The sequence below is a fragment of the Tamandua tetradactyla genome, chromosome 3, assembly GCF_023851605.1.
Source record: "Tamandua tetradactyla isolate mTamTet1 chromosome 3, mTamTet1.pri, whole genome shotgun sequence".
NCBI classification, from domain to species: Eukaryota; Metazoa; Chordata; class Mammalia; order Pilosa; family Myrmecophagidae; genus Tamandua; species Tamandua tetradactyla.
The window spans coordinates 103,657,284-103,674,959 of NC_135329.1; the positions used below are offsets into that span (position 1 = coordinate 103,657,284).

General features: G+C 40.2%; 1 protein-coding gene across 9 annotated transcripts in view; it reads left to right on the forward strand.

Annotated features, from left to right (window-relative positions):
- Positions 1–17,676, forward strand: part of MGAT5 (alpha-1,6-mannosylglycoprotein 6-beta-N-acetylglucosaminyltransferase) — a 376,908-nt gene that overhangs the window by 334,088 nt on the left and 25,144 nt on the right. For all 9 annotated transcript variants that reach the window (XM_077153611.1, XM_077153615.1, XM_077153612.1 and 6 more), the window contains 2 exons: positions 1,432–1,578; positions 13,333–13,449. In XM_077153611.1, coding sequence (XP_077009726.1) covers positions 1,432–1,578; positions 13,333–13,449 — 264 coding nt within the window. The remainder of the gene's footprint in view (positions 1–1,431; positions 1,579–13,332; positions 13,450–17,676) is intronic.

Here is a 17,676-nt window from a genome sequence, read left to right on the forward strand (position 1 = left end):
GCCAGTGATTTTGAGGTCTAGAGGAAAGGTTATTCCTCCAAAAGGCTGAGGACTCTCTCCCGGGAAAAAGGAGCCTATAGTTATAGAATACAGAGGTTCTCCAAAAAAAAAAAAAAAAAAAAAAAAACCCAAGATTTTAGTTTCTTGCCCCAGGAAAACCACTGTGTGAGACTGTGGGACACTTTAGTAAGTCCAACAAGGGCCATCCTCAGTGTTCAGCCCTGGACTCGGTGCCCAGCACGCAGCCTCTGCCTCTCAGCCTGTTGCCCAGGGAACCCGGCTGCTCAGATGCGGCGTTCCCTAGCAGAGCCGTTCTAAATAATCATTCCATTAAAGCAGCTGCAAAGGCAGGGGAGAGTGACCAGGAAAAGGAGAAATTGAGGGATCACACCATGTCTGCTTTGGCAATATCCTTCACCCTTGGTACCTCTGAGTACTCAGTGCCCTGGGGCCTGGTAATCCTTTGTCACAGGATTTGCCTGTGGGGACTGGAGGAGCTCAGAATGCTGTTCCCTAGGGTGGGCAGGAAGGGCGGGCCTCTCACCAAGCCCAGGTTGGCCCCTGCCCATGCATCGCCTGCAATGCCTCCAGACGTCTTCCCGCCTGCGTTGAGGCGGCAAGGCATATCTATGAGATGCTAGTTTGCTTTGGACCCAGGAGTTGATGCCCCAAGGCAGCAAGTCCTCCTTTGTCACAGCCGCTCTCAGCTGTGATTGCAGCAGAGAGATTCAAGACTGTGTTTTTGCTGCCATCTATTGCCCACCTTGGAAGAACACTCAGATTGGGTGCTGGAGAAGGAAGCTACCTTGTGATTTAGGGACTCCATGAGTGCCCTTTCCCCCTGCATTGAGGGGAAAATAACAACCACCATGTTGGTGTCCCCCCCCCCACCATTACAAAAACCTGTTTATGGACCTCCCATAATTTTAAGACAGATCTATTTGTACTGTGATGAAACCAGCATGCACTCTTTTCTGTCTCTCTGCCCAGCCTCCCTGAAAGCATCGTTTGTTCCAGTAGCTCAGAGAAGAAACATTCTGTTTAGCTAAGCAAGTGTTTTTTCACTCATGTCTCCTGGTAATACAGAAAGATTATTGTCAGCCCTTGGTTTGTTGTTTTTGTTTGTTTTGTTTTGTTTTCATACTCCTTTACTTACCCACCACACCCCTACAACAGTTATTTCTTTCCGTTTCTTTAGCAGAAGAGGAGAACATAATGAACTTCATGGTTTCCTGAAGCCTTTAAAGGTCCCTTCTTAGTTTTTTTTCCAGATCCTGATGTAAGCATACTTCTCTTCGTCCGCCCCCAAGGGTTTGAGAAACTTCCAGATTGTCCAAAGCTTCCACATGCCATCAGACAGAGCCCCTGGGGAACCTGAAGTCCCATCCTGGTTGGTGTGCTTATGTGTTGTGTGTTTTTTCTGTCTTCCAGTTGTTTGTTGGACTCGGGTTCCCTTATGAGGGCCCAGCTCCCCTGGAGGCGATCGCAAATGGATGTGCTTTTCTGAATCCCAAGTTCAACCCACCTAAAAGCAGCAAAAACACAGATTTTTTCATTGGCAAGCCAACTCTGAGAGAGGTAAGCATCTATCAAAATAACTCTCCTTTCAATAATATGATTAATAGTAATTTATTGACTGTTAAGAAACCACTTAAACGCTGTAGCCTTGGAAAGCAGGTATTATTAACTCCATTTAACAGGATCCAGTGGGGACATGTGGAGAAGCTTATACCAAAAGGCTCAGGTAGATTGGGTGACTTGATGATATTACTTGGCTATTTACTAGCAGAACCAGGGTTGAAGCTATTTCTCCCTCTTTCTACCACGAATCTATCTGAATATGAATGCAGGCATCTCCCAATTTCTGATTAGAGTGGAGTTCTGGTTTTCTGAACAGCTGGAATTTAGGGAATAAGGAGATCCACTGGCCAGTGGCCATTTGTGGGTAACCAGCGTTCGCCACTGGACCGTGGAGAATAAAAATTGGGCTGGGAGGCCCTCAGAGAACAGTTACCCTGGAGAAACAGGACACAGCATGGCTGATGGAGTTATGTGCCTGCTGTTCTAGCATGCCATCAGCAGGCACCATCCTGAGAAGGAGTCTTGCCACTGCTGAAACCGTTCACTGGAGCCTTATTTGAATTGCCTTCTGAGATCCTCTGGAAATCCGCAGTGGGTGATGAATCATCATGGAAGGTAGTTGGATATTATTTAGGGCAATAAACAAAAGCCATTTAGAGTCAAGTGTGAGCCAAGTTGGATGTTTCTGACTGGGTAGAAACAGGTGTGTGCAAGAAGCCATAAGACTGATGCTCCTATTATTCCTGGGTAGTTAGTAAGTGGCTCTGCAGTCTGCTCAAGAAGAAGAAGCGGGACTTCCGGAGAAGATGGCGGCTTAGTAAGACGCGCGGGTCTTAGTTCCTCCTCCAGAAAAGCAACTAAAGAAACAGAAACAATACGAAACAGCTCCCGGAGTCACGACAGAGACCAAAAAGACAGCGTACCCCATTCTGGAACAGCTGAACGGGCAGGGAGAATCCGCTGCGGTGAGCTACCCGAGGGGCGCGCGTTTTCCCGGCCGGGGCGGCTGGCGACTGGGGTCCCCTCCACGCACGTGGCTCACCGGCCTGACTGGGAACGTTGGATAGCGGGGCCCTCCCGTCACGCTTGGCGTTTCGGGCCAGCTGGGCAATTAGGACCGGCACTCTCCCAAGCCGCGGCGGCCAGCGACCCCCACCTCCACGCGCGGTTTCCCGGGCCAACTGCGGTGCAGACAGACGAGCGCCACGAGCGCCACCTACTGGGCAGGAAAAGAAAAACAGAGCCCAGAGATTTCACAGAAAAAGCTTTCAACCAGCTGCGTAACACACCCAGGGAAATCTGATCAAATGCCCAGACACCAGCAGAAAATAATGGATGACGCTCGGAAAATTGAAGATATGGCCCAGTCAAAGGAACAAACCAATAGTTCAAATGAGATACAGGAGCTGAGACAACTAATGCTGAATATACGAACAGAAATGGAAAAATTCTTCAAAAACCAAATCAATAAATTGAGGGAGGACATGGAGAAGACATGGGCTGAACAAAAAGAAGAAATAGAAAATCTGAAAAAACAAATCACAGAACTTATGGGAGTGAAGGACAAAGAAGAAAAAATGGAAAAAACAATGGATACCTACAATGGTAGATCTAAAGAGGCAGAAGCTACAATTAGTGAACTGGAGGATGGAACATCTGAATTCCAAAAAGAAACAGAAACTATAGGGAAAAGAATGGAAAAACTTGAGCAGGGGATCAGGGAACTGAATGACAATATGAAGCGCACAAATATACGTGTTGTGGGTGTCCCAGAAGGAGAAGAGAAGGGAAAAGGAGGAGAAAAACTAATGGAAGAAATTATCACTGAAAATTTCCCAACTCTTATGAAAGACCCAAATTTACAGATCCAAGAAGTGCAGCGCACCCCAAGGAGAATAGACCCAAATAGGCGTTCTCCAAGACACTTACTAGTTAGAATGTCAGAGGTCAAAGAGAAAGAGAGGATCTTGAAAGCAGCAAGAGAAAAACAATCTGTCACATACAAGGGAAACCCAATAAGACTATGTGTAGATTTCTCAGCAGAAACCATGGAAGCTAGAAGACAGTGGGATGATATATTTAAATTACTAAAAGAGAAAAACTGCCAACCAAGACTCCTATATCCAGCAAAATTGTCCTTCAAAAATGAAGGAGAAATTAAAACATTTATAGACAAAAAGTCACTGAGAGAATTTGTGACCAAGAGACCAGCTCTGCAAGAAATACTAAAGGGAGCACTAGAGTCAGATACGAAAAGACAGAAGAGAGAGGTATGGAGTAAAGTGTAGAAAGAAGGAAAATCAGATATGATATATATAATACAAAAGCCAAAATGGTAGAGGAAAATATTATCCAAACAGTAATAATACTAAAAGTTAATGAACTGAATTTCCCAATCAAAAGACATAGAATGGCAGAATGGATTACGACCCAGCAATACCACTGCTAAGTATCTACTCAAGGGACTTAAGGGCAAAGACACAGACGGACATTTGCACACCAGTGTTTATAGCAGCATTATCTACAATTGCAAAGAGATGGAAACAGCCAAAATGTTCATCAACAGACGAGTGGCTAAACAAACTGTGGCGTATACCTACGATGGAATATTATGCAGCTTTAAGACAGACTAAACTTATGAAGCATGTAATAACATGGATGGACCTAGAGAACATTATGCTGAGTGAGTCTAGCCCAAAACTAAAGGACAAATACTGTATGGTCCCACTGATGTGAACCGACATTTGAGAATCAGCTTGGAATATATCATTGGTAACAGAGACCAGCAGGAGTTAGAAACAGGGTAAGATAATGGGTAATTGGAGCTGAAGGGATACAGACTGTGCAACAGGACTAGATACAAAAACTAAAAAATGGACAGCACAATAATACCTAAGTGTAATGTAACTATGTTGGAACACTGAATGAAGCTGCACCTGAAATATGGTTTTTTGTTTGTTTGTTTGTGTGTTTGTATCTTTTGTTTTTGTTTTTTTCTTTTTCCTTTATATATATATATATATATATATTATTAGTATTAGTATTTTAATTCTCTTCTCTATATTAACATTCTAGATTTTTTTCTGCTGTGTTGCTAGTTCTTTTCCTAAATCGATGCAAATGTACTAAGAAATGATGATCATACATCTATGTGATGATACTAAGAATTACTGAGTGCATTTGTAGAATGGAATGATTTCTAAATGTTGTGTTAATTTCTTTTCTTTTTTTTGATTAATAAAAAAATTAAAAAAAAAAAAAAAAAAAAAAAAAAAGAAGAAGAAGAAGCGCCTGAGAGTTTGTAATCACAACAGCACCCTTGCCATTCAGGTCTTCTGTGGGGTGGGGCAAGGGGCGCTGATGGGCAGCTCTCCCATGACATAGCAATGTGGAAATACTGCCTCTAAGCTTGTAGTTTGCAGTTCTGCTACTTTTAATTCTTTCTGGTTTAATCCTCCTTGACCCCCTCCCTCAAATAGTATAGAATGCCCTCTCACTGATTATTCGTTATTGATCAATCGGAACTCTCACCAGTTCATAGAATTGATTATTTTGGGAGTTCTTTTCTCTGACCTTCCCTACCATCGGTGAAATCACCAAAGGAGGTGGAGGGAAGACAATAGGATCCATAGATTATCCTCAAAAAGAGATTAACCGGGAGCCCAGATAGCTTCTGAAAAGGCTTAACTGTGTCTGTTTGCTTGCTTGCTTACCAATGTGATAAATGTGAATCCTTCATCTTGGAGAGATTTTTGTGTTTTGTTTGTTTGTTTGGTGAGGAGAGGGCAGGGATCAGTCCATTCATTCATTATTCACTCATACCGTGCTCCTATTTGCTAGATGCTCTGTGAGTTATTAGGATACAGAGATCAGGGCCAGTCACTGTCATTGAAAAGCATATTCTTTGAAAAGGTTTTCAAAAGAAGCTCCATAGCAGTCAGAACTTCTCAATTTAGAAATCTCTACATTAGCATGTGACTGACTTCTCTGAAACTTTGGAGTTCTGGGTGGAAAGTATGGGCTAAAAAAATCATCCCTAGGATTTCACGTACATGGAGAGAATCTCTGTAGTTTGACTTCTGGCCAAATAGTGTATGTTATTTGTAATTTTCCATGATTATATCTTGTACTTTTATTTTGGAATAATTTTAGACTTACCAAGAAGTTGCAAAAATCGTGCAGAGTGTCCCTGGATAGCTTTCACCGAGCTGCCCCCAATGGTAACATTTTACAAAACCACAAAACAGTGCTCAAAACCAAGAATTAACCTTGAGACGACGCTGTTCTTGAAACCACATATTCTGTTGGTCTTCACCAGTTTTCCCACTGATTTCCTTTCTGCTTTAGGATCCACCCAGGATCCCCACGTGGCATTTAGTTGTCAGTGTGCTTAGGTGCCTACAATCTGTGAAAATTCCTCAGTCTTCCATTGTCATCCATCACCTTGACACTTTTCAAGTCATATCAGGGGACGTTTGTCACTGTGTCTTCCCACTGGTGATGTTAACTTTGATCACTCAGCTAAGATGATATCTACTGGGTTTCTCCACTATAAAGTTACTATTTTCCCCTCTCTTGGGAAAAATACTTTCAGACTGTGCAAATACCCTTTTTCTCCTCAAACCTTTGCCCATTTGTTTTTGCCATATATCAGTGGATCTTACTTGCAACAATTATTATTATGGTGTTCCAATGGTGATTTTCTTTTTCCCGTATTGTGATTTCTTTAATGCATGGAAAGCAAAGAAACCCTCCTCTTTTCTTACTGCAATTTCTATATGCAAGCCTTTGGAAAATAATTAATCAGAAGTATCTTAAACTGAGAGTTATGTCCTCAACATCCCTGGGAATGCTACCCCTTAGAGACAGATAAATAAAAGGGCAAACTCAGCTCTCTTTGGGTTGAGTTAGAGAATGACTCCACAAATTCTGAATTGAGGACATTGTGTTAGGCAATGGTTTCTTAAACTTTACACCTAAAGCACTGGTAACAAAACAAAAATAAATAGATGAATGAAACGTCATCAAGATGAAAAAAATTTGTGCATCAAAGAACTTTATCAAGAAAGTAAAAATATAGCCTACAGAGTAGAAGAAAATATTTGGAAACTGTGTATCTGATAAATTGGTTTAGTACCCAGAATGTATAAAGAACTCCTTCAACTCATTAAAAAAATGACAACCAATCATAAAAATGGATAAAAGATTTGAATAGGCATTTCTCCAAAAAAGATATACAAATGGCTAAAAGGCACATGAAAAGATGCTCAAATAGCATCAAGGGAGTTTAAAACAAAACCACAATGACATATCATTTCACACCCACTAGAATGGCTGCTTGAAAAAAAAAAGGGGGGAGATGACAAGCATTGACGAGGATATGGGAAAATAGGAACCATCTACATTGTTGGTAGAAATGTAAAATGGTATAGCCACTTTGGAAAACAATTGGTGCTTCCTCAGAAAATTGAGCATAGAACTACCATATGAACCAGCAATCCCTCTTCTAGATATATGCCCAAAAGAAGTGAAAGCAGGAACTCAGATGCCAGCACACTGCATTATTTACAACTACCAAAAAGTGGGTGCAACCCATGTGTCCAGCAACAGATGAATGGATAAAGAAAATGTGGTGTATATATATATATATATATATATAATAGGATATTATTTGGCCACAAAAAGGACTGAATTTCCAATGTGTGCTACACCAAGTCTGAGCCTTGAAAACGTCATGTTGAGTGAAATAAGCCAGACACAAAAGGACAAATGTTGTATGACATCATTGAATGAAATAAGTAGAGTATGCAAATTCGTAAAATCAGAAAGTAGAATACAGATTACCAGGGCCTGGATGGGGGCAGGGAATGGGGGAGTTAACGCTTAAGCACGGTGTTGCTATTTGGGACAACAGAAGAGTTTTGGCAGTGGATAGTGGTGATGGCAGCACAAGTTTATGAATGTCTAACACCAGCAGATTGTATATTTAGAAGTGAATAAAATGGGGGACTTTTAGATGGTATATAAATTACCAGAATAATACTTTTTGAAAGCCCGTAGAACTGTACAACACAAAGAATGAACTCTAATGTAAACTACGGTATACGGTAAAATGGTATAATTGTATTAACATTGTTTCATCAGTTGTAACAAAGTACCATGCTAATGCAAAATGTTTATAAAACGGAAAACAGCATGTGTGAAGGGGGTATGTGGGAATTCTGTACCTTCTCTATGATTCCTCTGCAAACCTACAACTCCTCTAATATAAAAAAAAGTATGTTAGACTAAAGCTGGCAACTGGCACCTTTTTGTTATTGATAATTCTGAAGGCTTTGGTACTGTCATCTGGTATTTTTTTTTCCTATAAAAATTTTGATACTCTTAAAGCACAGTCTAACCATTGTCCAGTGAATGATGTAATCTTATCTGGTGGGATCAGCCAGTGTGAAGTTATTGAGAAAAACACGTTCTTTGTTTTCTGTGGGTTGTTATCATTTAGTGATTTGCATTTTTAGTAGCGTCATTGAGGTATTTCGTTCTTCTGGTATCCAAAGTTGCCTTTGAGCTGCCCTGGGGCATTTGCTTCCTCTCACCTGTTTAGACACTTCCACCAGCCCTTACATGATCTGTGAGGATCATGTATGAGAGGATCCTTTCATCAGTTGCTCAGCCAGTGAGTTCATGGGACCTGTGTTCCCACAGGAGGGCCAGGACACAGGAGGTCAGTGGACAGATGTTTATTGTGTCCTGTTGGGCAGGTCCTAGTCCCTGCCTTGGGGGAACTTATCGAAAGGCATTTCCTGTTTTCCTGGAGCTCAAAATCTGATATGGAGGAGTGATAAGACAAATACCTAACCGAGGGAAGTACATAAAGAAATGGCTAAGTGAGTGAAGTGGGGGAAGTTAACTTGGAATTGTCCCAGGAGAAGAAAGTGCTGGGATTAACCAGGAAGGGGGTGATGGAGAAGGGGGGGGAGACCCCAAGAAGGTCAGTTTCCTTAAGGAGAAGTGTGGATTCGTCTGAGTCCGCCTGACTTTTTGCAGAGAGAGGAGTTGGTAGCCAGCAAAATCACACAGTTATGAGATAAACCCGAGAACTTGTTCTCACAACCACTTGCACTGTTGGGCTTTGCTCTTTCAATTCTCGAAAGCCACAAGCCCCTACTAGCCAACGATGTTTACAGTTGGGAAAGAGCTAGCAAAAGTTCTGCAGATTTCCAAGGGTCAACAATTCCTAGAAGTTATTTCTTAGCTCATCAAATGAAAAGATTTCTACCACAGCGTACATGATTACGAAGCCAGCTTTTTATGCCCACACAAATCTTCCAAGTTAACCAACACTTTTCCCTATATAAATTGCATGTGTCTCTTCTTTGTTTTAATTGAAGAGAAGTAAAAGTCTGGATCTCTAAATGTGAGTTTAGCTTTGTTTTTATTTTTGCTTTGGACCAATTTTTACAACTGCAATCTTCATGCAAAGGGGAAAAATATTCCATAATGCCTTTAGTAATTTGACTGTTCAAGTTGCACTTTAAATGTAATATAAATTGGATTTTTATATTTATATTGGGAATCATATTAGTAAGTTCTTGATCATTATTCTGGCATTTTGCAAACCATTAGAAATTCTCTGGCTTCATTGTTTTTTTCCATAAAGAGAACTCATGTTCTCCTCAGAGATTTAATAGCGGCTCTGAAGTAATGTCTCATATTTAATAAGATTTTCATTGCTTTTATAAACTATCCACCAGTAAATTTACTGATTGATGTACAGTGAAGTAGCTCAGATCAGAGGGTTCTCAATAAATTAACAGGGAGGAACATAACATTCGATGGGGGAATGATGAATCACAAAATGCCTTACTCATAAAATTAAGTAACTCTCAATAAATGGAAATGAATGAAATGGTAATGGCACAGCCTTTTGTATTTTCCAAGTGCTTAGAGCAACCTTGTAAATAATCTGGGACCTTAGGACAGGGAGGGGAGAGAGACTGCTGATGTGTGAATGGCTCAATACTGATGTTGATGGTAACTTTAACCTGCCTGACTCCATTGCAAGAAATAATTAGTTCATTCTCAGGGTCACAACATGAAAATGATGTGACATTTTGCTCATCTTCAGAAAAGGTCCAGTACTGACATAAATTCAGTCATGGGGATTTTCAGGTTAGCAGATTTTCAGAGGCTGGTTTTCACATTGGGCTTTTTTGGCCACTGGGTTAAGAAGGCAATAGCATCTCTAAAAATTATCTTCCTTTCTACCCAAAGCCAATAAGTTGTTGGAGGATCTAGATTTGCATTTGGCCCTTACTTCCTGGCTATGTGGTCTTGGGGAACTGTCAACGCCTCTGGACCTCTGTATCCTTGTTGACACCAGGCAAACCAGATAGATAATATACATGCTGTTGAATCGCACAGTGCCTGGCCTACCTACAGCTTCATTAATATATGTTGAATCCAAAATATGTGATGAGAAAGAGGAAGGAGGTTTCTTCCCAGCTCTGAGGGCAGGCAAAAATTCTGTAGCTTCTGTCACTGGCCATATTGCTGAGCAAAAGAAGAGGGTACAAATCAAAGGGGTGGGAGCAGGCTAGGGGCGGGGGATTCTCGGCAGGTGGGAGTGGAGGCTGGGGTAACCTGCAGTCCCACCATCGTGATTGCCTGGGCTGTCACCAGCGAGGACTTGGAGCTGGGGCCCGTGACTTGGGTTCTAGGTTCTCACCCTGACCACTGGACACCCACAGTTGGCATGGTGTAGGCTACAGAGAACAGTGGCTGAGAGCAGAATGGAGCAGTACCATATAAATCACTCAGCCCTCTTATTGGAGTGTAAAGAAAAATAAAAGAGTGCTGATTTTGCCTTTAAAGCAAGGATCCTCAACCCTACCAAATCCAATATCTCCTTTTTATAACAAATGTATCATAACATCTACTTTTCTCTCCTGAAATGAAATTTGTAAATAATATAACCTGCCTTTCCATCTAATTTGAGAAAAGGATCATTCCCTAATTCTAATTTAAAGGAGAAATAAAAGGAAAATAATTTATAATAAAGTAATACATATTTTAGTATGTACATACGCAAGAACTCTTGATACCCCAGAACCATACTAAAAGACATCAGGCTGGCTCAATCCTCAATATGTTAGTCAAGAGGAATAAAACATTCAACTGAATGTAGTCAGTGCTTTTTCGATATATTTGACATTGTAAGACAGGAGCCAGATAATGAAATACACAAACACACACACACACACACTTACCAATAGTGTGGTAGCTACAAATGTAGATTGATTTGTGTATGTTGTAGTGGAGGCTCAGGTATCATGAGTGACATTGACATTGCTTACAGGGTTTTTCCAAAATGGTAATAGCTTATTGGTGAAGTTCCAAATAAAACAGGACTAGAGATATCCTGTGATTTACATGGTAATTACCCTCCTGGAAAACTCTATGCATATTAAAATGGTGCCAAAGAGTTAGATTCCATAGACCCAGATGAAAGCTATGTTAGTTTGCAAACTGCTGGAATGTGATATACCAGAAATGAAACGGCTTTTATAAAGGGAAATTTAATAAGTTACAAATTTATAATTCTAAGGAAGTGAAAATGTCCAAATTAAGGCACCAACAAGAGATTGCCTTTACTCAAGAAAGGCCTGTAGGTCAGGAACCCCTGTGTCAGCTGGGAAATCACATGCCTGGCATCTGCTGGTCCCTCACTCCTGGGCTCCATTGCTTTCAGTCTCTGTCCTTGTGGTGGTTCCTCTCTTTGCTTCTCCAAGGCTGTCTTTCATCTCTTGCCTTCCGGTGGCTCTCTCCAGGTTCTGGTTTGCTTAACTTCTCATGGAATTCTGTTGGACTCCAAGCATCTCCAAACATCTGTGTCTCTGTTCTCCACAGAGTCAGCTCTGCTCTGAAATTTCTGTCGTCTCTCACTCTGTAGGCTCTGAGGCTGTGTCATTTCTGTCATTTCTGAAGTTTCTCTCCAAAATGTTTCCTCTTTTAAAGGATTCCAGTAAACTGATCAAGACCCACCTGGAATGGGTGAAGTCACATCTCCATGTAATCAAAAGTTAACACCCACAATTGGGCATGTCACATCTCCATGGATGGAATATCAAAATATTCCAGGCTACAATATTGAATCAGGATTAAAATAAATGGTTGCTCCCACAAGATTGCATCAGGATTGAAACATGGCTTTTCTACGGTACATAATACTTTCAAACCAGCACAAAAGCCCAGCAGGACATCTGTAAATTGTGTAGAGAGTGGACATTGTGATGCATCCTATGTCCCTACCCTTGGATTAATTGTAGCACCCCCAATGACTGTGCTAGCCAAAGATCCTCTCACAAATAACCAGAATGGTCTCTTTAACCCACAACCTTAAAGGGATACTAGAATAAAGGTAGAAACCTGTTTGGGGGGGATACATTTAACTGTTTAAAGAATGGACTGCTAAAGAACTCCTGATAGCCAATTCCATACTTTGTTTCTTTGGTCACCCCTTCGTTCTTAAAATAAAACCTACTTTTGGGCAAACTCTATCTTTCCTTGCTTTTCAGATTACAAATTGTCTTTATGTATTTGAAGTATCCAAGTTTATGGTAATACCTTAAATTTTTCTGCAAATTTGCCACACTTACCTGTCTACCCTAGCCAATAGTTCTGATAGATACTAGTTTGCTGTACATGATTTTCAGGGCTGCAGTATGGCTGAGTGTAGATATTTATGATTTCTTGGTGTGAGGTTGGGAGTCAGAGCTACCTGTAACAGCGCCCACATCACCTGGCTGTGAAATTCAGTCTTTTATGTATTCTGTATTGCAGGATCACATTTCACTCTTTTTCCATGTGAGTATCCTGTTATTGCATCACCATTTGATGAGTTTTTATTTTTTGTTTGTTTGTCTTGGGAAGTGCATGGTCCAGGAATTGAACCCGGGTCTCGACACGGCAGGCGAGAATTCCACCACTGAACTACCCTTGCACCCCAAAATTCAATCTCTTGTTTTCACGTGGTGTTTGCGTTTTTGGAGCCAACTGTATTTAATTGTTATTTCCTTATGGGCATTCAGAAAGTTTTGATCATTGAGGGGAAGGACAGAAATGTCATGCTACCTACACAAGTATGTATGGGTATGATACAAGGCATATCACAAAATCTACCACAGAAGGTTTAAAAAGTCAGTGCTACACCAGTATGCATCATTCACAAGAGCCAAAAAGCGAAAGCAACTCAGTGTCCATCCGCAGAGGAATGGATAAACACAATGTGGTATATATACATAATGGAATACTATTCAGCTGTAAAAAGGAATGAATTTCTAAGACATGCTACAACATAGATGAATCCCAAGGACATCATGTGAGTGATGTAGGCAAGATACAAAAGACAAATATTGTTTGATCTTGCTTATATGAAACACTCAGTTGAAGCAAAGTTCATAGAGACAGTAGATTCTAGATGAGGAGGGGGCAGGAGGTAGGGGAGAAGACTGGACTTATCACTTAATGGGTGCAGAGTTTCTGTTAGAGGTGATGAGAAAGTTGGGGTAATGGATACTGGTGATGGTAGCACCGTACTGTGAATGTAATTGATACTAAGTTGTGCACTGGAGAGTGGTTAAAGTGAGAAATTTTGAGTTGTATATATGTTAGTGCAATAAAAAGCTTTAAAAAAAAAAAAGTCAGTGCTCATGAAACTGAAAACCTTTTTTTTTTTTTACTCTTCTCCAGCTGACGTCCCAGCATCCTTACGCGGAAGTTTTCATTGGGCGACCCCATGTTTGGACTGTTGATCTCAGCAATCAGGAGGAAGTAGAAGACGCAGTGAAGGCAATTTTAAATCAAAAGGTGTTGTTGCTTTTTTTGTAATTCCATTTTCCCTCATTTGAAATTTGAACTGGAACATGTGGAGAGTGTCACAGTCCCTTTGTTTTAGTAAATAGAGCTTTTCTACATCAGCTTATCCCTGGAATTAGAAAGAAACTCTAGGATTTGACCTGAGAACTGCATGGATGTTCTGTGAAATGTAACAGCACTGACATCTACTTATTTATTCCATTAGACCATATGCAACACGAGGGCAGAAAATAGATCTGTCTCACTACTGTATTCCCACTGATTGATGGAATGGATAGATGGGAGGGAGGAAGAGAGGAATATTTATTTGCAAATAATACCACAAAGCAGACTATGTTCAGTGCCAGAAGCAGCACGCAAATAACCTAGGAATGGGAGTGGGGTGAGACCTTCTGGACAGCGCCACATTTACATTTGGTCTTGTAGGATGAGCAGGCATTTACACAGCAGAATTGAGGAGTGGGTCCAGAAGGACATTTATTCGAGGCATAGTACTGGGAGTAAAAGGGAAAAAGCTGAAAGGTACATATGTATCTGGGGGAAAATCTCCAGTTTGCCCCCGGGAAGGACTTTTATCAACATTTGACCTGCCCTGAGTGTGGGCCGCTTAGAAAGAATAGTTGTGAAAAACCACTTAAGCCACTTTGACCTTGAAGCAGTTCCGGGGAAATGAACTAAATAGATGGGCTAAAATCACCCATGAGGAGCTTTGAACACCAACCATGTCAAGGAGGAGGCCCAAGCAAATTCCTGAAAGTTTTGCAGAAAGGACTGTGTTGTTCCAATTGGAGCCAACGGTAATGACATAAAAAAAAAAAAAAAAAGTTGGCTTTCTATGACAAATCAGGGTTTCTTAACCTTGGCACTATTGACATTTGGGCTGGACAATTCTTTGTTGCAGAACAGCAGCTATCCTGTGCATCGTAGGATGTCCGGCAGCATTCCAGGCTAAGACCCAGTAGCACTCGCCCCAACCCCCTACATATGGCAGCCAAAAGTATTTCCAGACATTGGCAGGTATCTCCCAGGGGGGAGGGGGGGCAATATCACCCCCAACTGAGAACAACTGCGGTGAAAGAGTTGGGTATGAGTTATATGATATAAGGCCTCTTTCCAACTTTGGGAAATAAGATGGGATAACCAGTTCATGGCCCACTGAACTGCCAGGTTCAGTTCATCTGGAACATATCCCCGGGAGTAACAAAACTCTGATTTATTACCTATGCCTGCTCTCGTTAAAGATGGCTCAATTACTGAGTTTCCGCATAGATTGTCAGGCCTTCCTGTTCCCAGGCTGGGCTGGGACAGCTCAGGGCAGAAGTTCCCCAGACAGCTGGTGACCAAGCCAGTAGAAGTGCTGACTAGGGGTAGGGGACTACCAGGCTCTCTGAAAACAGCTGCTACCATATCTAAAGTTCACTGCTGGGGAGTCCTCCCATGAAAACCGAACAGTCTCTGTTTGTTGAGTCTCTGAATTCCTTAGTAAAGTGCACAGCTTTTAAAAATGGATGAAAAGGCAGAAAACATTGGATTATGGTGTCCAAAACTTTTCAAGCTATGGATCCCATTTGTCAAATACATCTAATGGGAATGATCAATACATAAAACCCTGAGGGTGGGGGACTGAGTGCTGTCTGCTTATCCCAATATAAGGCTGCCTCCGTTTACTCCATACGCCAACCTTTTTCCTTCCCCAAGGTACATGCAATGCTTTATTTTAAACCTGCCAGGAAAGCTGTTTCAGAATTGACTACTTAAAAGCAAGCAGCTGTATACAGAAAAGGAAAGAAGCAACATCTTGTTACAGTTTGGCAAACAGGCAGGAGACCATGCAGATTTATGAAGCCATTAAAACCACATGAATAATATATTGCATGAGGGATCTGGAGAGGGGAGGGATGGAAAAAAAAAGTGGAAACGGAAGGCCAGTGTTTCCCTGTGCTGTCAAATTTCTCATTTGATAGCCCCGTCCAAGTGTCTCAAATATAGTACGTTATGGCAAGGATGGAAATAACTCATCTGTATACCTGTCTGATAGTCAGTTTCGTCAGAACAGATTTTAATAGGTCTTTCAATGGTGAGCCAGTTTTAGCATCTTTGAATTTATCGTTTAATGATGTTATTTAACTCAGACTTTATATTCTCTAGATATAAACAATGAATTATTTGGTAGTTTCCTTTTTAAAATAAAATGTTGCATGTTTTATCAAGAGTGTATATGATGGTGATCAATATTAAACGTTTTAATATTCAGAAATATACAGCCATCGTTAACAAAACATTCAGTATTTAAATGAAGATTTAAGTATAATGTAAAACTGTAACTAGCAGAACTATAAGTAATTAGGTATTTGAACCAGATATTAAAATTTTAACTATGTAAATAAAATCAGTACTAATACTTTGGAAGAGCTACTTATTATTGAGGAAAAGATCATGAAGAAGATATATTTCTAACACGGCAGATCAACCCTGATTGCTTTATTCCTAAAACAAATATTTAAAGCCATTAAAAAATATAATAATAATGTTAGCAGCTGATATAGAGGGAAACTCTTTTATGAGTCCAATTTCACTTACTCCTTCTACTAGTCTATGGAGTTTAGACTATTATTAGCACTTTATTGATGAGAAAATTAAAGTTTTAATAAGTATTTTCCCAGAATCACACAACTGGTATGTAGTAGAGCCTGAATTCAAACAGATCCTTTTGACAAGTGTGTTCAGACAATATGGAATCTAAAAACGAAGAGCACAATATGAAGTAGGAGAAAAATGGAGTAGAAATGAGACTGATACAAAAAATAAGGTCATAAAAATTCTTGCACTTGCTAGAAATGGGTCAGAAATTTGGTGCCAAGCTTTCTCATATTTAATAACAAGATTTAAAATTTTCAATTACAGGACACTAGAAGAAGAGTAGGACCCATCACTGGGAGGGAACAGTCAATAAAATGAGACTTAGAGATGGCCCAGTTGTTGCAGTTATCAGACAAGAACTTTAAAATACTATGATGAGCTCTTTAAGCTTTCTTTGATCTTCCTGGGGATCCTACAAATAGACAGTGGATAGCAGATTTGTTCTGATCCTTGGATGAACAACAGCCTACACACGTCAGCCAGTGTACTGTATCTTTGTTCAAATATGTGCAAATTTAAAATTAAGCCATAATGATCTTTTTTTCTTTTCATTGAAATGAGCCAAATAATTTTCCTCTACATCTTCAGTTGTGTTTCCTACTGAATACCAAGGGCAGAAATTCTCCTTTTCTAAGCTGGAGACTTTATTTATAGAGAAAGGCATTGTGGTCTAATTCTTAAATGCTTAAGCCATGAGTTCTCTGACACCTCAAAGACTTGATCTCCTCATCTGAAAAATTAGTTTCATAATAGTTTCTCACACACCCAACTGCTGAGAGAATTAAATAATATCATGCTTGTGAAAATCTTAATATGGTGCCTGACACATGGCAAAAATGTAAGAAACATAGATTTTTATTCTCTATGCTATTGCTATTATGAATTATCCAAAGAGGTGAGCTCTAATCTGTAGAGCAAAATAAATTTACCTTTGACCTGTCGAGTTCTATACACTTTCACCTAGTCCAGGGTTTCTCGAAAAGTACTATGATAAATATATGAAACGATTTAGTATAAAAGGTAGACATCATGTTTGAACAGGGAAATTTCAGCAGAGATATAGAAACTGTTTTTTAAAACGCCAAATTAAAGTGCTAGAAATGAAAATTAGTATCAGAGATGGAGAATTCTTTCGGTGGGCTTATTAGCAGACTGTACACCACAGATGAAGAATCAACGAACTTGAGGCCTATCAACAGAAAGTATCCAGATTGAAATACAGAGAGAATTTAAGAACAAAGAGCATCTAAGATCCATGAAACAATATCAGTCTAACTTACAAGTCATTGGACTCTCAGGAGAAAGAGAGAGAATGGGACAGAAGAAATATTTAAGAGATAAAATTCTCTAACAGTAACAAATGGCGTCAACCTACCGCTGCTGGGAGCTTAATAAGCTCCAAGCAGGATAAATACAAAGAAAAACACACCTAGGCACATCATAGTCAAACTGCTAAAAACCAAAGATAAAGAGAAATCAAGAGAGAATCAAGTCAGCCAAGATTTTGTTGTTGTTATTTCTATTTAATAACAGTTTTAAAGATGGCTGACTTGTTATCAGAAATAATGAAGACCAGAG